The following is a 22,122-nucleotide window of genomic DNA, read 5'->3' as shown; positions in this document are numbered from 1 at the left end:
GTTCTAAGTAGAACCTTTTTCACCACCCAAGGATTCTACCTGAAACAAAAAAGGGTTTTCCTATGGAGACAAACGAAGAACCCCTTGCGTGTAGTATCAAAATAACTATAAGTGGTCCTCTGTAGCTCAGCTGGTAGAGCACGGCGCTTGTAACGCCAAGGTAGTGGGTTCGATCCCCGGGACCACCCATACACACAAAAAAAAAATGTATGCACGCATGACTGTAAGTCGCTTTGGATAAAAGCGTCTGCTAAATGGCATATTATTATTATTATATTATTATTGTATTATATATATTATATTATATTATTATTATATTATAATAATCTTCTTGGAGATAAGTGTCAGAATCTGGGCACTAAACTCGCGGTTTTTGTGTTTTAATCACTGTTTATATCAATTTCTACTCAGAACAGACTAATAATACCCACCCAGTCCTGTAGATGAATACCTCTCTGAGTGGTTCTACAGTGTCCCAGTCCTGTAGATGAATACCTCTCTGAGTGGTTTTACAGTGTCCCAGTCCTGTAGATGAATTCCTCTCTGAGTGGTTTTACAGTGTCCCAGTCCTGTAGATGAATACCTCTCTGAGTGGTTCTCCAGTGTCCCAGTCCTGTAGATGAATACCTCTCTGAGTGGTTTTACAGTGTCTCAGTCCTGTAGATGAATACCTCTCTGAGTGGTTTTACAGTGTCTCAGTCCTGTAGATGAATACCTCTCTGAGTGGTTTTACAGTGTCTCAGTCCTTCCTTACCACCACTTGGACAAAGTTATATGCTGACTGTGTGTGTGTGTGTGTGTGTGTGTGTGTGTGTGTGTGTGTGTGTGTGTGTGTGTGTGTGTGTGTGTGTGTGTGAGTTCAGGTGTATCCCTCAATGACTGTCTGTTCTTCTGCTTACCGCTACAGTGTGGAACATGGTGGAGAGAACTCAATGAAACCTGGACTTAGTGAGTGTCTGCCTAGAGACATGGAGGCCTGGTCCACGGGGAGGAGAGACACCCAGAAAATTATACTTTCTTTAAAGTCTCACTGCCTCCTTCTCACAAATGATCCCAAAAATATAAAATTTTTATAAAGTTGGTTCAACACAGTGGCGGGTCATTTTGACCCTAGGACAACGGGAGGGTTAAACATTTTAAAGGCAATGCTACCAAATACTAATTGAGTGTATGTAAACTTCTGACCAACTGGGAATGTGATGAAAGAAATAAAAGCTGAAATAAATCATTCTCTCTACTATTATTCTGACATTTCACATTCTTAAAATGAAGTGGTGATCATAACTGACCTAAGACATGGCATTTCTACTAGGATTAAATGTCAGGAATTGTGATAAACTGAGTTTAAATGTATTTGGCTAAGGTGTATGTAAACTTCCGACTTCAACTGTATCTATAAAAGTGCTGATCCAATGAGGCGTGGTGGTTGACAACATATTTTCAGCTGCTGTCAAACCTGACAATATACTAACAATATACTAATAAGTATCTCCACAATATCCCCATACGTCTTATTACCTGTTCTGTCTGGCTGTAGCAGGCTGCCTAGTAAATTAAATGTCTTTGGCCCCATTACACTAAAACATGGAGGCACAATGTTGTCCTCATCCATGTCATTTACATTAACTAAATATTCAAACCGTTCTGTATATGAGCTCCACTGTTCAATACTTTTATCAAACAACTGTCCAATGTTTCCATCAATTCCAATAATTGTTCATTTCTCAATAAGCTCCTGATTGTCACTCACTTCAATATTGTCCTCAACCAAAGCAATATTTTCCTCAGTCATGTGATCTTCATTCACTTCACTCACTGACGTTTCCTCCTAAATTCGCTCATTTAGCAGATTTAATGAAAAGGTTTGTCTGAAACAGTTGAATAAATGTCCTTTCCTTTAATCACTGTATATTCCTCCTTTTTAATCACGTTGTTTTCCCACTCCGATGTCCGTCTCGAGTCCTTGTCTGCCGTCCATGACGATGTTAACTCCAGTGGTGGAAAAAGTACCCAATTGTCATACTTGAGTATATTAATATATTAAATAATATTATGCCATTTAGCAGACGCTTTTATCCAAAGCGACTTACAGTCATGCGTGCATACATTTTTGTGTATGGGTGGTCCCGGGGATCGAACCCACTACCTTGGCGTTACTAGCACCGTGCTCTACCAGCTGAGCTACAGAGGACCACAGTAAAGATACCTTACCAGAAAATGACTCAACTAAAAGTGAAAGTCACCCAGTAAAATACTACTTGAGTAAAAGTCTAAAAGTATTTGGTTTTAAATATACTTAAGTATCAAAAGTAAATGTAATTGCTAAAATACACTAAAGTATCAAAAGTAAAGTACAAGTATAAATCATTTCAAATTCCTTACATAAAGCAAAGCAGACGATTTTCTTGTTTTTTAAATTTACGTTCAGCCAGAGGCAAACTCCAACACTCAGACAATTTACAAACAAAGCATTTGTGTTTACTGAGTCCCCCAGATCAGAGGCAGTAGGGATGTTCTCTTGATAAGTGCGTGAATTGGACCATTTTCTGTCCTTCTAAGCATCAAAATATAACGAGTACTTTTGGGTGTCAGGGAAAATGTATGGAGTAAAAAGTACATTATTTTCTTTAGGAATGTAGTGAAGTAAAAGTAAAAGTAGTCAAAAATATGAATAGTAAAGTCAAGTACAGATACCCCCAAAAAACTACTTAAGTAGTACTTTAAAGTATTTTTACTTAAGTACTTTACACCACTGGTTAACGCTCTTTCTTAGCTAGCTCGACTATGCACTTGCCTCTGCTAGCAATACACTGTCCTAACATTAGCCTAGACTGGACCACAGAAAATAACAGTTTTAAACAGTTGTAAAAACTCACTTCTTCCAGACAGAATAGTTCCTGTAGATTCAGACTTACTCATCGCCAATCTTTTGTTATGTCTCGTGGGTTTCATAACCACGTCTGTATAACAATTCAATAATGATGAGACGGGAGACAGGAATCAGTTCAACCATTTATCTGGAATGTGATCATCTCAACACATACAAACCCCCATGATGCTCTGCAGCACAACCCCAATATACAACAAATACATACATAAGTAAATGGACACTAAACAAAACTCATAGAGGAATTTAAATGTTCAGTTGTAGAAAGTAGGGCCATGGGATAGGGTCAGAAAGGTCAGTATGTTTGATAACTGGTTCCAGAGGTGACATAACAAGCATAAGGTCCATTATAACACAGTGAAGTAGAGGTGGGAGCTAAAAGCAGACATGGACAGTGAGACGGTGTGAGGAGGTCAGGGGTGAAACACTAGAACAGGACAGGTAGAAATGGCAGGGCTGGAAATAGACACAGAGACACATTCTGATCATGGCTCAGACCTGACCTGAGACACCCAAACAGAAGATGCCATAGCAAAGTCCTGTCCAGTAGGCTATATGGGATTTCCTTTCATCAAAATCCTACACATGGAAATGTGTCCAGTGTGTGTGTCCTGTGTGTGTGTGTGTGTGTGTGTGTGTCCAGTGTGTGTCCTGTGTGTGTGTGTTTGTGTGTGTTTGTGTGTGTGTATGTGTGTCCAGTGTGTGTGTGTGTGTGTCCAGTGTGTGAGAGTGTGTGTGTCCACTGTTTGTGTGTGTGTCCATTGTGTGTGTGTGACTAGTGTGTCTGTGGTTGTGTGTGTGTGTGTATCCAGTGTGTGTTCAGTGTGTGTGTCCAGTGTGTGTGTGTGTGTGTTCAGCATGTGTGTGTTCAGTTTGTGTGTGTCCAGTGTGTGTGTGTCTAGTGTGTGTGTGTGTGTTCAGTGTGTTTGTGTGTGTGTCCAATGTGTGTGTTCAGTGTGTGTGTGTGTGTTCAGTGTGTGTGTGTGTGTCTCGTGTGTGTGTGTGTGTGTCCCCAGTGTGTTTGTGTATGTGTGTGTGTGTGTTCAGTGTGTGTGTGTGTTGAATGTGTGTGTGTGTGTCCAGTGTATGTGTGTGTGTGTGTGTCCAGTGTGTGTGTGTGTGTGTGTGTGTGTTTGTCCTGCGTGTGTCTGTCCAGTGTGTGTGTATGTTTGTGTGTGTGTGTGTGTGTGTGTGTCCAGTGTGTGTGTGTGTGTCCAGTGTGAGTGTGTCCACTGTGTGTGTGTCCAGTGTGTGTGTGTTTGAGTGTGTGTGTGTGTGTGTGTGTGTGTGTGTCCAGTGTGAGTGTGTCCACTGTGTGTGTGTCCAGTGTGTGTGTGTGTGTGTGTGTTTGTGTGTGTCCAGAGTGTGTGTGTCCAGTGTGTGTGTGTCCAGTGTGTGTGTTCAGTGTGTGTGTGTGTACAGTGTGTGTGTGTGTCTAGTGTGTGTGTTTGTGTGTCCAGTGTGTGTGTCCAGTTTGTGTGTTTGTCCAGTTTGTGTGTTTGTCCAGTGTGTGTGTTAGTGTGTGTGTGTTAGTGTGTGTCCAGTGTGTGTGTGTGTGTGTTAGTGTGTGTCCAGTGTGTGTGTGTCCAGTGTGTGTGTGTTCAGTGTGTGTGTTTGTGTGTACAGTGTGTGTGTGTCCAGTGTGAGTGTATCCAATGTGTGTGTTTGTCCAGTGTGTGTGTGTGTGTGTGTGTGTGTGTGTGTGTGTCCAGCGTGTGTGTTTGTCCAGTGTGTGTGTGTGTGTGTGTATGTGTGTGTGTCCAGTTTGTGTGTGTGTGTGTGTGTGTGTGTGTGTGTGTGTGTGTTTGTGTGTCCAGTGTGTGTGTGTGTGTCCAGTGTGTGTGTGTCCAGTGTGTGTGTGTGTGTCCAGTGTTTGTGTTTGTCCAGTGTGTGTGTGTGTGTGTGTGTGTGTGTGTGTGTATGTGTGTTTGTTTGTGTCCAGTGTGTGTGTGTGTGTTTGTGTGTGTCCAGTGTGTGTGTTCAGTGTGTGTGTGTGTGTGTACAGTGTGTGTTTGTACAGTGTGTGTGTGTGTGTGTGTATGTGTGTGTGTGTTTAATGTGTTTGTGTGTGTGTGTGTCCAGTGTGTGTGTGTGTGTGTCAGTGTTACCATGGTTATTATTTACAGGGACACTGAGTCATCAACATCATAAACCCTAAACCCTGGATAGAGGGGCTCAGTGAATGTGAAGTGGAATGTGTTCAGGTGGGTCAGTGTGTCAGAGGAGACTCTGTAGAAGGACAGAGTGCCGGCTGGCCAGTCCAGATACACTCCTACTCTGTCGGAGCTGGAGGAGGGGACGTCTATGGTAGTGGACTTCTTATTGTGCCTGGCAGAGTACCTGTTGCCATAGCAGGTCAGACTCCAGGACTTGTCATTCCATCCAATCCTACAGTCACCACCCCCTCCTTTCCTGCTGATTCCTTTATATGTCACTCCTATATCAGCCCCTTTCCCACTCCACTCTACCTCCCAGTAACAGCGTCCAGTCAGACCCTCTCTACACAGCACCTGTCTCCAGTCCTCAAATCTCTCTGGGTGATCAGGATACGGCTGCTCCTCTCTCCTCCATGTCACCTTTCTGTTCTCCTCAGACAGAGAGAGGAGTCTGTTTACTGTGTTTAGGTCCAGTGTGAGATCACAGACATCTGATGGATGAAACCAGACACAATATTAGAAATCATCATCATTCACATTAGAATGTTAACTCACTTTTCACCAATTCATTTAATGTAGAAGTTTCTAGGTATCAAAAGGAGAAGTTAAGGTAACTTGAGACTTCTTGAATGATCATATGTTATACTGTATGGTAATATAAAACACACTTATTCCCATTAATTACACACACACACACACACACATCCTGAACACACACACAATATTACAAATCATCATCATCCTGAACACACACACACACTGAACACACACACACACAAACACACACATCCTGAACACACACACACACACACACACACATCCTGAACACACACATTTCTAAAGTAACACGAACACGTCACACACACACACAGACACACACATTGTCAAAGCAACTCTTTGTAAACTTTGGTGTCCCTGATTTGTGCTTCTGTAGAACAGCTGATATTTAATATGACCAAGTAAGTAATGATGGTGGTCTTTGACTTTGACTTCACTTGAATTAAGACTTATTCTTAGTCATATTCTTCACAGCAGTCAACACTCACATTTTCTAAGTCCAGGTTTCATTGTGTTCTCTCCACCATGTTCCACACTGTAGCGGTAAGCAGAAGAACAGACAGTCATTGAGGGATACACCTGAACTCACACACACAAACTCTCACACACACACACACACACACACACAGTCTTTATATAACTTAGTCCAAGTGGTGGTCAGAATGTTTGTCTTAACTAGCCTGATAACTCCAACATGTCTGATATGAACATTGACATAAACCCTCTACATACTTGAGTTTCTCCAGTCTGCAGTGTGGATCCTCCAGTCCAGCAGAGAGCAGTCTGACTCCTGAGTCTCCTGGGTGATTGTAGCTCAGGTCCAGCTCTCTCAGGTGTGAGGGGTTTGACTTCAGAGCTGAGACCAGAGAAGCACAGCCTTCCTCTGTGACTAGACAGCCTGACAGCCTGCAAAGAGTCAAATCATATTAAAACCACACTGCTATTCTTTGGTGGTCAAAATAGTGGCAGTATATTTTTTCAACATATTCAGATATATCAGTGTCCTGAAACCTGCCATATCTATTCATAAATGAATGTTTCATTATTGGAAATGACAAATTATCAAAGTATTGCTTGTAGATAGAAAAATGCATATTACAAATATTTGAGTAGACTGACCAGAGCAGTTTAAAAAGCAGTATCAGTCAAAAGACAGACAGTGAGGTATGAGATTTAGATTGTATTGAGTATACAGTCCACACTATATCTATTTTGACAGTGAAGCTAACATTTTAAATGTGGCTCTATACTCCAGCATTTTGGATTTGAGATCAAATGTTTCATATGAGGTGACAGTATATAATGTCACCTTTTATTTGAGGGTATTTTCATACATATCTGTTTCACCGTTTAGAAATAAAAGCACTTTATGTATCTAGTCCCCCCATTTGAAGAAGTCATAAGTATTCTGACCAATTCACTTATAGTGTATTAAAGTAGTCAAAAGTTTAGTATTTGGTCCCAAACTCGTTGGTTGCATTTGCAGTTTGTTTTGGTTGTGTTTTGGGTTATGTTTTGTCCAATAGTAATTGAATGGTGGATGATGACTGGAGTAATTTTCTGTCTAAGTGAGTAGATAACATGTTTCTAAACATTACTAAATTAATCCTGATGATGCCATGATTAAGAAAAATCATGAATGAATCATGAATTATAATGAGTGAGAAAGTTACAGAGGCTACAACAAAACATGCTAACCTCTCACCATTACCAATAACAGAGGGGGTATGATCCTTGTGCCTCTGTAACGTTCTCATTCATCATCATTCACGATTCATTCATGATTATTCATAATCATGGTAGCATCCACATGAATGTAGAAGTGTTCAGAAACATATTCTATTCTTACTGACAATACAAGTGAAGTGACTCCAAAATGACAGGACATTATTCACCATTCAGTTTCTATTGGGAAAAACATCATCCAAAACACAACCAAAACACACTGCAAATGCATTCAATAAGTTTGTAGAATCACAAGCTTGATGTAATCACTGCAGGTAAGGAATATGTGACCAAATACTAAACTTATGACTACTTTAATACAATATAAGTGAATTTGTCCAAATTATTACAACTTTTTCAAATGGGAGAACTAGACACATAATGTGCTTTCATTTCTAAACAGTAACACAGATATGTATGAAAATATCCTCAAATAAAAGGTGACATTATACACTGTTGCCTAATATGAAACATTCTATCTCAAATCCAAAATGCTGGAGCATAGCACCAAATGTAAAACTGTAAGCTTCACTGTCCAAACACATATGGTGTGGACTATGTGTGCCTGGTAAACACATGTGGATCTGGTGAACAGTTATCACTTGTTGACCAACTACAGGAATACTGACCTCAGAGTCTCCAGTTTACAGTGGGGATTCCCCAGTCCAGCAGAGAGCAGCTTCACTCCTGAATCCTTCAGGTCATTGTTACTCAGATCCAGCTCTCTCAGGTGTGAGGGGTTTGACTTCAGAGCTGAGACCAGAGAAGCACAGCCTTCCTCTGTGACTAGACAGCGTGACAGCCTGCAAAGAGTCAAATCATATTAAAACCACACTGCTATTCTTTGGTGGTGAAAATAGTGGCAGTATATTTTTTCAACACATTCAGGTATATCAGTGTCCTGAAACCTGCCATATCTATTCATAAATTAATGTATCATTATTAGAAATGACAAATTATCAAAGTATTGCTTGTAGGGAGAAAAATGCATGTTACAAATATTTGAGTAGACTGACCAGAGCAGTTTAAAAAGCAGTATCAGTCAAAAGACAGACAGTGAGGTATCAGATTTAGATTGTATTGAGTATACAGTCCACACCATATCTATTTTGACAGTGAAGCTAACATTTTAAATGTGGCTCTATACTCCAGCATTTTGGATTTGAGATCAAATGTTTCATATGAGGTGACAGTATATAATGTCACCTTTTATTTGAGGGTATTTCCATACATATCTGTTTCACCGTTTAGAAATGAAAGCACTTTATGTATCTAGTCCCCCCATTTGAAGAAGTCATAAGTATTCTGACCATTTCACTTATAGTGTATTAAAGTAGTCAAAAGTTTAGTAATTGGTCCCAAACTTGTTGGTTGCATTTGCAGTTTGTTTTGGTTGTGTTTTGGGTTATGTTTTGCCCGATAGTAACAGAATGGTAGATGATAACTGGAGTAATTTTCTGTCTAAGTGGGTAGATAACATGTTTCTAAACACTACTAAATTAATCCTGATGATTCTATGATTAAGAAAAATCATGAATGAATCATGAATAATAATGAGTGAGAAAGTTACAGAGGCTACAACAAAACATGCTAACCTCTCACCATTACCAATAACAGAGGGGGTCTGATTCTTGTTCCTCTGTAACGTTCTCATTCATCATCATTCACGATTCATTCATGATTATTCATAATCATGGTAGCATCCATATGAATGTAGAAGTGTTCAGAAACATCTTCTATTCTTACTGACAATACAAGTGAAGTGACTCCAAAATGACAGGACATTATTCACCATTCAGTTTCTATTGGGAAAAACATAATCCAAAACACAACCAAGACAAACTGCAAATGCATTCAACAAGTTTGTAGAATCACAAGCTTGATGTAATCACTGTGGGTAAGGAATATGGGACCAAATACTAAACTTATGACTACTTTAATACAATATAAGTGAATTTGTCCAAATTATTAAGACTTCTTCAAATGGGAGAACTAGACACATAAAGTGCTTTCATATCTAAACAGTAACACAGATATGTATGAAAAACCTAAAATAAAAGGTGACATTCTGTTCTGTTGCCTAATATGAAACATTATATCTCAAATCTAAAATGCTGGAGCATAGCACCAAATGTAAAACTGTAAACTTCACTGTCCAAACACATATGGTGTGGACTATGTGTGCCTGGTAAACACATGTGGATCTGGTGAACAGTTATCACTTGTTGACCAACTACAGGAATACTGACCTCAGAGTCTCCAGTTTACAGTGGGGATTCCCCAGTCCAGCAGAGAGCAGCTTCACTCCTGAATCCTTCAGGTCATTGTTACTCAGATCCAGCTCTCTCAGGTATGAGGGGTTTAAACTCAGAGCTGAGAGCAGAGCAGCACAGCCTTCCTTTGTGACTAGACAGCCTGACAGCCTGCAAAGAGTCAAATCATATTAAAACCACACTGCTATTCTTCGGTGGTGAAAATAGTGGCAGTATATTTTTTCAATCATACCAGTGTCCTGAAACCTGCCATTTATATATTATTATTAGAAAAAATCATAATATTGCTTGTAGATAGAAACATGTATAGTACAAATATTTGAGTAGACTGACCAGAGCAGTTTAAAAAGCAGTATCAGTCAAAAGACAGACAGTGAGGTATCAGATTTAGATTGGCTTTATGTATCTAGTCCCCCATTTGAAGAAGTCAAAAGTATTCTGACCAATTCACTTATAATTCATTACAGTAGTCAAAAGTTTAGTATTTGGTCCCAAACTCATTGGTTGTATTTGCAGTTTGTTTTGGTTGTGTTTTGGGTTATGTTTTGTCCAATAGTAACTGAATGGTGGATGATGACTGGAGTAATTTTCTGTCTAAGTGAGTAGATAACATGTTTCTAAACACTACTAAATTAATCCTAATGATGCCATGATTGAGAAAAATCATGAATGAATCATGAATAATAATGAGTGAGAAAGTTACAGAGGCTACAACAAAACATGCTAACCTCTCACCATTACCAATAACAGAGGGGGTCTGATCCTTGTTCCTCTGTAACTTTCTCATTCATCATCATTCACGATTCATTCATGATTATTCATAATCATGGTAGCATCCACATGAATGTAGAAGTGTTCAGAAACATATTCTATTCTTACTGACAATACAAGTGAAGTGACTCCAAAATGACAGGACATTATTCACCATTCAGTTTCTATTGGGAAAAACATCATCCAAAACACAACCATGACAAACTGCAAATGCATTCAACAAGTTTGTAGAATCACAAGCTTGATGTAATCACTGCAGGTAAGGAATATGGGACCAAATACTAAACTTAAGACTACTTTAATACAATATAAGTGAATATGTCCAAATTATTACGACTTTTTCAAATGGGAGCACTAGACACATAAAGTGCTTTCATTTCTAAACAGTAACACAGATATGTATGAAAATATCCTCAAATAAAAGGTGACATTCTGTACTGTCACCTAATATGAAACATTCTATCTGAAGTCCAAAATGCTGGAGCATAGCACCAAATGTAAAACTGTAATCTTCACTGTCCAAACACATATGGTGTGGACTATGTGTGCCTGGTAAACACATGTGGATCTGGTGAACAGTTATCACTTGTTGACCAACTACAGGAATACTGACCTCAGAGTCTCCAGTTTACAGTGGGGATTCCCCAGTCCAGCAGAGAGCAGCTTCACTCCTGAATCCTTCAGGTCATTGTAGCTCAGGTCCAGCTCTCTCAGGTGTGAGGGGTTTGACTTCAGAGCTGAGACCAGAGAAGCACAGCCTTCCTCTGTGACTCCACAGCCTGACAGCCTGACAGAGAGATCATCATGATTTCACAAACACACTGTTAATTGAACACCAGTAGTGTAGAAGGACAATGGCAAATGCATTTGGTTTATTCTCTTAAACAACATAAAGATTCATCTTCCGTCTCCTAGAATTGTATGGTCATATTGTTATACTAATGTGAACACCAATGCACTGATTCAGTAAGTTTTTCAATATAATATAATATATTATATACATATTATAATATATATATATTTTTTTCTCTAAACTGAATATTTCTTCCTGATGATTAGTACTTAAATGTCATTTTATGTACTCACAGAGCGGCTCTGGAGGCTTTGACCACTGGCAGCAGCCTCAGAAGACCTTCCTCTGATCTGGAGTATTTCTTCAGGTCAAACACATCCAGCTCCTTTTCTGAAGTCAGCAACACAAAGACCAGAGCTGACCACTGTGCAGGTGACAGTTTGGCTTCTGAGAGACTTCCTGATCTCAGGTAGCTTTGGATCTCCTCCACTAGAGAATGGTCATTCAGTTCATTCAGACAGTGGAACAGATTGATGCACCTCTCTGGAGAGGGATTCTCCCTGATCTTCTCCTTGATGTACATGACTGTTTCTTCATGGCTCTGTGAGCTGCTTCTTGTCTTTGTCAGTAGACCTCGTAAGTGCTTCTGATTGGACTCCAGTGAGAGGCCCAGAAGGAAGCGGAGGAAAAGGTCCAGGTTTCCCGTCTCACTTTGTAAGGCTTTATCCACAGCACTCTTGTAGACAGTAACTTTACGCTTGTGTCTGATCCTCACAGAAAAGTTGCTGGACGTTGATTGAGGTTTGGCCATTAGATTCTCATTGTTGTTGATGAATGAGAGGAACACATATACAGCAGCCAGAAACTCCTGAATGCTCAGATGCACGAAGCAGTACACCTTGTCCTGGTACAGCACACATTCCTCTTTAAAGATCTGTGTGCACAATCTTGAGTACACTGAGGCTTCATTGACATCAATGCCAGCCTCTTTCAGGTCTTCTTCATAGAAAATCAGATTGCCCTTCACAAGCTGTTGAAAAGCCAGTTTTCCCAGTGACAGAATGATCTCTTTATTCCAGTGTGGACCTGTCTCTTCTTTCCCAAGATACTTTTCATTCTTCTGTTTGGTATGAAACACCACAAGGTGTATGAACATCTCAGTCAGAGTCTTGGGCATCTCTTCTGTCTTATGTTTCAACATGTGTTCAAGGACTGGTGCAGAAATCCAACAGAAGACTGGAATGTGACACATGATGTGGAGGCTCCTTGATGTCTTTATGTGTGAGATGATTCTGCTGGCCAGGTCCTCATCACCAAATCTCTTCCTGAAGTACTCCTCCTTCTGTGGGTCATTGAACCCTCGTACCTCTGTCACCTGGTCAACACACACTGAAGGGATCTTATTGGCTGCTGCAGGTCGGGTAGTTATCCAGAGGAGAGCAGAGGGAAGCAGATTTCCCTTGATGAGATTTGTCAGCAGAACATCCACTGAGGTTGACTCTGTGACGTCACAACAGATCTTGTTCTTCTGGAAGTCTAGGGGCAGTCGGCACTCATCCAGACCATCAAAGATGAACAGAACTTTGTACTTGTCGTAGTTGGAGATTCTTGATTTTTTGGTTTCCACTGAGAAGTGATTGAGAAGTTCAATGAAAGTGTGTTCATCCCCGTTCATCAAATTCAGCTCCCGAAAAGGGAATGAAAATACAAATTGGACATCCTGATTTGCTTTTCCTTCAGCCCAGTCCAGAATGAACTTCTGCACAGAGACTGTTTTTCCAATGCCAGCGACTCCCTTTGTCAGCACAGTTCTGATAAGTTTGTCTTGTCCAGTTAAGGGTTTGAAGATGTCGTTACATTTGACTGCAGTCTCTGGTCTTGCTTGTTTCCTGGTTGTTGTCTCAATCTGTCTCAGCTCATGTTCATTATTGACCTCTCCTGTTCCACCCTCTGTGATGTAGAGCTCTGTGTAGATCTTATTGAGAAGTGTTGGGTTTCCTTGTTTAGCGATCCCCTCAAATACACATTGAAACTTCTTCTTTAGATTAGATTTGAGTTCACGTTGGCAAATCACAGCAAGCTCATCTGAATGAAGAAATAACACAGAGGATATTAATATTACGTCTGTTTTAATGCCTACAGTATTCTAGGACTGTAGGCATTAAACAACCCGGGAGCTCCATCGGTCCACAAGAAAAGCAGGCAGCCGGTGATGATGTAGTGGTAGCTAGGATAACTAGGATGCTGCTGGTAAAGAGTAGCTAGCTTAGCTAGCTGTACCGACTAGCTTGGCTAACTAGCAGGTCGTTCGTCTGTCCCTCGAGGATGATGACGAATCCGGTGAACCACAAGATGAAACAAGGATAGCGAGTGAAAAGGATCTGGCTACACTCATACTGTCACTGACCATTACGCAAAAAAAGCAAATTGAACAATAAACTTCGGCGTCTCAACACTGTAACGAACTCTGTCGTTATTTCCCAACATCACCTCAGACCACTCTGCGCGTAACTGGACAATATGCTTGGCGCCAAACCGTACGTGGACGCGGACAGTTCTGTACGGGGACGCGGACAGTTCCAGAACGCGGACATGAGCAGTGCCACATAATAAACTACACCCAGTCTTTAAAGTCGGGTACATTAGTAATATTATTTTATTTATTATGTCAAACAAAAGAAAATCGTTTTTTAAAACAAGATTTTGAGATCTGGGCACGTATCCAAAAAGCGTCTCAGAGTAGAAAAATTGGTCCTCTCTCTCCCCAGACAGACTCATTTAATACTGGGTCGTTACAATATTTTGAGATCTGGGCCCATATCCAAAAAGCGTCTCAGAGTAGAAAATGTGTCGTATAAGTGCTGAGAATAAAGCCATTTTAGTCCTACTCTTATGGGTATAAATTAAAGCTATGCATGAAGCCTCTTTATTCATAAGTGTCCCACCTAGTTGGCAGATATTTAGGACACCTCATGAGCTGTCCTAACCAGTTAAGAGGTACCAGCAGGTGTCTTGATAATAGAAACATGCAGCGAGTCAGTGGTTTCTGTACCACATGTAATTGCTTTGGAGCAGTGGCGCCTGTCATTCAGGGCAGTTTAGCAGATGCTTTAGCAGATGCTCTTACCCAGAGCGATTTACAGTAAGTGCATTCATCTTAAGATAGCTAGGTGAGACAACCAGATAATACAGTCAAATATACAGGATACGAACATTCAATTTCAGCTAAACAATGGATATATAGCGTTTTGCAATAATAATAATAATGATATACATTTAAAATCTATTAATTAAACATCTGAGAACAGTAATATTGAAGGTACCCATAAGCAACCATTTCTGACTAAAAAACACATGTGAAAAATTGTGGAAATAGCATTTAGGAAATAAACTCTTAATAATTCTTAAACAAAATTGTCATCTCACCTCTTAGCTTTGGTGTCATGTTCCCCAGAGAGACTCATTTTAGAGGCATGACCCCCCTCCTCTCTCTCCCCAGAGAGACTCATTTTAGAGGCAGGGCCCCCCTCCTCTCTCTCCCCAGAGAGACTCATTTTAGACCACTGACCCCTAAACAGAGATCCAACATGTTGGTTGTAGTTAACACAGTAATTCTTGAATGTGAATTGTTATAATTTATTAATTATCTCTTACACAACATTTACTAACAGACATATCGAAACAGTCAGGTGATTTAATGCAATCACATGAATATGTAGTTGTGACATCTCTTCACCATGGCCATGTCACACCCTTATTTGTATTCATTAAAAGTCGGCCATTTATTATTTTTGAATCTGTTCTTTTCTAAACGTATCTGAGAATGTAGACAGAAGGGCTAAAACAGGCTTGATTGATCTGGGGGGGATCAGTGATCTATACAGAAAGGTTTTTTGCAACAATTAAGAGATTCTTTATAATTTAAAGTAGGCTAGGTTATAATGTATAACAGTTTATTTTTTTGTGTAAAGCAGATCAAGGTCTATACCTCAGCCAGTGGCGACCCGTCATTCAGGGCAGGTGGCCTTTCCTGTTTTGCATGTTATTGTGGCATTAATACATGTCACATATCAGTTCGCTAACAACGTAAAAAATATATACACTACCGGTCAAAGGTTTTAGAACACACACTCATTCAAGGGTTTGTCTTTATTTTTACTATTTTCTACATTGTAGAATAATAGTGAAGACATCAAAACTATGAAATAACACATATAGAATCATGTAGTAACCAAAAAAGTGTTAAACAAATCAAAATATATTTAATATTTGAGATTCTTCAAATAGCCACCCTTTGCCTTGATGACAGCTTTGCACACTCTTGGCATTCTCTCAACCAGCAACCCGTTATTCAGGGCAGGTGGCCTTTCCTGTTTTGCATGTTATTTTGGCATTAATACATGTCACATATCAGTTTGCAAAAAATGTAAAAATAAATAAATATATATATCATTGAGTTAATAAAGCCGCATACAAACATGGTCTCCTTTTTGTTTTCTTGAGTAAGGCAGCTCCAAAATGCCGGTGTTTCAGCCTAGCTCAGTGCTTTCTGTGGTGGTGGGGTAAGACAGAAGAAAATACGGAGCGCTGTGCCGTGATTGGCTCAGTGTTCTGTCATTCATGGGGACACTACGTCACCGCCAAGTCTAAGGGTAGAGCTAGAAAATGCAAGCCCCTTGGGTGCTGCCATAGAGTTACATTAGAAGTGCCCATCCAAGAAGGTCATTGGCCAACAGATAAAATGACCTCAAATCACATTATATCTACAGTAGCTTTGATTGGACTGATCATGTCAACATCATACTTTCAAAATCTTAGCCAGCAGTCATCATCATGAATCAAGTCGACAATCTACAGGCAAATCCTTTTTAATCCTTGTCATATAAAGATAAATAATGAAGAGAAATGATAGGACAGCTGTTGGGACTCTGCTGTTGGGACTCTGCTGTCGGGACTCTGCTGTTGGGACTCTGCTGTTGGGACTCTGCTGTTGGGACTCTGCTGTCGGGACTCTGCTGTTGGGACTCTGCTGTTGGGACTCTGCTGTCGGGACTCTGCTGTCGGGACTCTGCTGTTGGGACTCTGCTGTTGGGACTCTGCTGTTGGGACTCTGCTGTTGGGACTCTGCTGTTGGGACTCTGCTGTTGGGACTCTACTGTCGGGACTCTGCTGTTGGGACTCTGCTGTTGGGCCAGCTTTATGTAGGCCCTAATAGTTTGTAGTTTAGCCTAGACCTACGAGAGTCTGCCCGTCTTTCCTACATATCAACACATTCATCCGACTTCTAATGTTACCGAGAAATACGTGCCACAGTTTCAACAGCCATTGTGTAACTGCGTAGGCTACACACTTACTTTCACGTTCATATGAGGAAATCACATAACTTCTTACAGTCGCTGGTGCAGCCGCCTGTTCTCTTGCAGATGAAGTAGCTTTTATAGGCGACTCATTCAACCAGCCTAAACAACAGTAAATAAAAGATGTCAAATGGTCAAAAGTCAATCCTGATATAGCCATGTACATCAAAGAGTGGTGTATTGCTACAGATGTAGGATCTTAATTTTAGCCAGTTTGCTACAGCAGGAAAAGAATCCTGCAGCAACAGGACATTTGAATTATTATGTGGATTATAATTAATGAACAATTCTTTTAATAGAAAAGTGGAATTGATCATCTTCAGAAACCTTTTTTAAAGCTTAATACACTCAAATACACTACAAGTTTCAGTTCTCCTGCAACTGGGTGATCACATTAAGATCCTACATCTGTACAGAGATTATGTCTTTATCTAAATAAGGCAGTTTGAGTTATTAGCAAAAACGTTGCAACGGTCAGCTGCTGTAAACCTATGTGATTGGATGTTATAGACCCATCTGAACAGTTTCTTTCCCCATGTTGTGTTCCTGACCAACCGACCATCTGGCCCATAGAGACTAAAGGACTATACACACTATGCTGCACACCACATCAAGCCATCTCTGAACTGTACACTACCATCTGGCCCATAGAGACTAAAGGACTATACACTCTATGCTGCTCACCACATCAAGCCATCTCTGAACTGTACACTACCATCTGGCCCATAGAGACTAAAGGACTATACACTCTATGCTGCTCACCACATCAAGCCATCTCTGAACTGTACACTACCATCTGGCCCATAGAGACTAAATGACTATACACTCTATGCTGCTCACCACATCAAGCCATCTCTGAACTGTACACTACCATCTGGCCCATAGAGACTAAGGGACTATACACTCTATGCTGCACACCACATCAAGCCATCTCTGAACTGTACACTAAATAACTGAACTATACTGCATTAGCACTCTGTTAATCTCTCTTAGATATATTTATTCTGGTCCTGTATATGTATACCCACTGTACTGTATATCTATATATCAACTGTATTCCCACTGTACTGTATATCTGTATATCAACTGTATTCCCACTGTACTGTATATCTGTATATCAACTGTATTCCCACTGTACTGTATATCTGTATATCAACTGTATTCCCACTGTACTGTATATCTGTATACCAACTGTATTCCCACTGTACTGTATATCTGTATATCAACTGTATACCCACTGTACTGTATATCTGTATATCAACTGTATTCCCACTGTACTGTATATCTGTATACCAACTGTATTCGCACTGTACTGTATATCTGTATATCAACTGTATACCCACTGTACTGTATATCTGTATATCAACTGTATTCCCACTGTACTGTATATCTGTATACCAACTGTATTCGCACTGTACTGTATATCTGTATATCAACTGTATACCCACTGTACTGTATATCTGTATACCAACTGTATTCCCACTGTACTGTATATCTGTATATCCACTGTTCATTATCTTATAGCTCTATGCTCACTCTTCCTAGTTGTGTATAATGTTGTACAGACATTTGTGTAAACTCTACTGTCTGTATTCTGTCTCTAAATGTTGTCTGTCACTATCACCATGTAGAATTACGTGTACAGATGTAGGATCTTAATTTGATCACCCCCCACTGCAGAATAACTTTCCAGCAATGCAGGAAATGTAAAACTTGTAGTGTATTTGAGGTTTTAAAAGGCTTCTGAAGTTTGTAATTTCCACTTAGAAATGTCAGACTTGCGTTTCCCTTAATAGAAATGTATCAACCGCTACAAAAATATCCATTAATTATAATTCACATAATAATTCACATTTCCTGTTGCTGCAGGAATATTTTCCTGCTGTAGCAAACTGGCTCAAATTAAGATCCTACATATGTATGTGCAAATGTACTTGGCGAATAAAGGTGATTCTGATTCTGCAAAGGTTGAGTCTCTAGATTCCCTTGCTGCTCTGGGGAAATAATGAAATGGTTGTCATAGTGATTTAAACTGGGACTGGTTATCTCCCAACTCTGAGGCCATGTCATTTGTTATATTTCACCCAATTGATAAAGGAAGCTAGAAGGCTGAACCCAGAAGACATCTTTAAATCAACACTTACTGATATTATCCTAAAATCCTTTCACTCATATTGTTGTGTCTCTTTGTTCAACGGACGTTGGGTAGCCTGTGATATTAATATTGTAGAAAACAGTGGGGCAGGGCAGTGAACCCAGGTCACTGGCGAAAAAGGCAAACACCCAAAGCATCGCGGCAATAGGGTTAAACCTATTGCTGCGATGGGAATTGTAACCTGGCTCACACTGCCCCCTATAAAAGCAAGTCCTGTGCTTCGACTACTCAGACCCCTCACACATCCGGGCCGTGCATTCTGATGGCCTCACAGACACCATACTACTTCTGACACCAATGTAGCAAACAGCGGGTCAGGGAAGCGAACCCAGGTTGCACGTGTAAAAGGCAAACAACCTACGCATCGCACCAATAGGGTTAACCCACATGGTGGGAATTGGAATGTGGCTCACACTGCCCCCTCCGACCAGGAAGTCGACAACTCACATGTCCGGGCCGTGCGTTCTGATGACCTCACAACCGCCATTCCACTTCTGACACCAATGTAATTCTCTGGCAACAGCTCTGGTGGACATTCCTGCAGTCAGCATGCCAATGGCACGCTCCCTCAAAACCTGAGACATCTGTGGCATTGTGTTTTTTGACAAAACTGCACATTTCCGAGTGGCCTTTTATTGTCACCAGCACAAGGTGTACCTGTGTAATGATCATGCTGTTTAATCTGCTGCTTGATATTCCACCCCTGTCTGGTGGATGCATTATCTTGGCAACGGATAAATGCTCACTAACAAGGATGTTAACAAAATTGTGCACAAAATCTGAGAGAAATGTGTTTTTATGTTCATATGGAACATTTCTGGAATATTTTATTTCAGCTCATGAAACATGGGACCAACACTTTACATGTTGTGTTTATATTTTTGTTCTGTATAGATAAAAACACAAAGCTTCCAGCAGAGGTCAGTGCTCTTCTGACATCTGTCAGATGGTAGTGTGATGTCCGAAGCTTCGACCGTCATCATCACGTAGTATTGTTACTTTGATACAAGCATTGATACGTTGTGTCGAATCAGTAGTGCTTTGAAAACTGCAACGGTGCATCGTAGCTCCGGTATTAATCGTCCAATCCCTAGTGTCCACTGAATGTTGACTAGCAACAAGAAAGTGGTACCTAAAAGACTCCCACCATGAGTGCCCATTGAAGTGGCTCCAGACGAGGACATCTGAAATAAAAACCCTCCAACTTACAATATGGAGTAAAAAAACAAGTGGAGCAAACCAGACCAAACCAGACCAAACCAGACCAAACCAAACCAAACCAGACCAGACCAAACCAGACCAAACCAAACCAGACCAAACCAAACCAGACCAGACCAGACCAAACCAAACCAAACCAAACCAGACCAAACCAAACCAGACGAAACCAGACCAAACCAAATCCTGGGAGATACAAGACAGAAAGACTTTGTTCATCAACTTAAAGAAGCAGAGCTACAAAGAGGTGCCAGTCTTCTAACATCTCTAAGGCCAACCAGAACACTGGACCAGCTGCTCTTCAATATCACATAACAGATGGAACCCTTCTGACTAAAGAGATGACAAGCCAGCACAGGCATAAGCATACTGTCTATTGAGGTGGCACCAAGAGGTGCGGCCAACATGCTAACATCCAACCTCAAAATATAAATGTAAATACCAAAGCATGTAACAACATGTAGTCGTGACTGATATATTTCAACTCATCTCCCTGTTACTGTTTGTTTAGGTAGTTATAGACAGTGCAGCAACACAAGGCCAAATTCCTCTCAGCCCTTCCACTCTCTTAGGCTAATGTGTATTTATTAAAAGTAGACTATTTCTTTCAATCTGTTCTTTTCTAAACGTATCTGAGAATGTAGACAGAAGGGCTAAAATGGACATGATTGATCTGAGGGGGATCAGATCCGTACAGAAAGGTTTTTTGCAACAAGTAAGAGATTTATATTATGTAAAGTAGGCTAGGTTATAATATATAATAGTGGTTTGTTAGTGATATGCAGATGGAGGTCTATACCTCAGCTATAGCCTACATATCCTAGATGACCAGCCTAAACCGGTTCAGATCAGTTCACAGTGGTTATCAGTAGCAGGATTGATCACCTACAAATCGGTTTTAACCAGTATATCTAGCTTGCATCATAGTACACCCCTCAGGCTACATACAGGTTTCAGCATGAGGCAGGCATCAACAGCCGAGTTGTAGGCTACAACCTGGGTCGTGTTCATTAGTTGACTCCGCAGCCAACAGTTTTAAAATGTTGCATAAACAGTTTACTCCAAACGCTGTCCAACGTGACCTAAACGGTTTCTGTTGCCAAACGTTTTGCTACGGTGGGCACTAATGAACACACACAACCTGTTTTGAGGAAGTGTAAATTGTTGTTAGTCTTTCCACTGTATTTATTTGTCTCTCTTTCTCACGAAATACCTTCCTGAGTGAAAAGAGTTAACAGTAGATTAGAAAGAGAAAATGTTGTTGCTTGTTGTGTTTTAAGCCTGTTTTGAGAAGACAAGTCTATAGACCTATGATACAGTACACTCTTAGAAAAAAGAGTTCCAAAAGGGTCCTCTGGCTGTCCCCATAGGAGAACGCTTTTGGGTTCCAGGTAAAACCATTCTGGCTTCCATGTAGAACCCTCTGTGGAAAGGATTCTACATGGAACCCAAAAGGGTTCTACCTAGGACCAAAAAGGGTTCTACAAAGGGTTCTCCTATGGGGACAGCCAAGGAACCCTTTTAGATTCTAGATAGTGTAGGAGTGATCACCCTGGGGCACTCAGATGGAAACAGAACGAATTCACCCCACGCATCTAATTTATATCCAAAACATGTTAAGGAGAGTAGGCCTATTATAACACTGTCCACAAAACATATAATCAACTATATTAATACACATAACAATATCATCAACTATATTAATACACATAACAATATCATCAACTATATGAATACACATAACAATATCATCAACTATATTAATACACATAACAATATCATCAACTATATTAATACACATAACAATATCATCAACTATATTAATACACATAACAATATCATCAACTATATGAATACACATAACAATATCATCAACTATATTAATACACATAACAATATCATAAACTATATTATACACATAACAATATCATCAACTATATTAATACACATAACAATATCATCAACTATATTAATATCATAACAATATCATCAACTATATTAATATCATAACAATTGTCGTCTTACCTTTTATATGTCTCTCAATAGAAGTAGAGTCTGGAATGATCATTCGGTGGTGGAAAGTTCCTTTAGTTTGTTCTGCTCATTTCCATATCAGGTTCTACCTGTTCTCTCTCCCACTCCCTGTCTCTTTATAGCTCTTACAATGTGCCTTGGCATACATTCTACAAGTGTCTGGAACTCCAAATGTAGTTCTGATTTAGTGTTCCAAAT

General features: G+C 40.1%; 1 protein-coding gene and 1 long non-coding RNA gene across 2 annotated transcripts in view; one reads left to right on the top strand and one right to left on the bottom strand.

Annotated features, from left to right (window-relative positions):
- Nucleotides 1-22,122, top strand: part of LOC311142441 — a 1,015,744-nt gene that overhangs the window by 547,346 nt on the left and 446,276 nt on the right. The window lies entirely within an intron of this gene.
- On the bottom strand, nucleotides 3,001-21,984 carry LOC311099448 (NLR family CARD domain-containing protein 3-like). The gene is made up of 7 exons (XM_084140131.1): nucleotides 21,916-21,984; nucleotides 16,518-16,622; nucleotides 14,590-14,733; nucleotides 11,457-13,248; nucleotides 11,064-11,157; nucleotides 6,334-6,406; nucleotides 3,001-5,534 (listed from the first exon to the last, which is right to left on the bottom strand). The coding sequence occupies exons 3-7, from the start codon at nucleotides 14,606-14,608 to the stop codon at nucleotides 5,008-5,010; spliced, it is 2,505 nt and encodes an 834-aa protein (XP_083996257.1). The 5' UTR covers nucleotides 14,609-14,733; nucleotides 16,518-16,622; nucleotides 21,916-21,984; the 3' UTR covers nucleotides 3,001-5,007.

Source organism: Coregonus lavaretus, assembly GCF_964263955.1.
Source record: "Coregonus lavaretus genome assembly, chromosome: 2".
In the NCBI taxonomy this organism is placed as follows: Eukaryota; Metazoa; Chordata; class Actinopteri; order Salmoniformes; family Salmonidae; genus Coregonus; species Coregonus lavaretus.
This window is presented reverse-complemented; position numbering and strand designations above follow the sequence as displayed.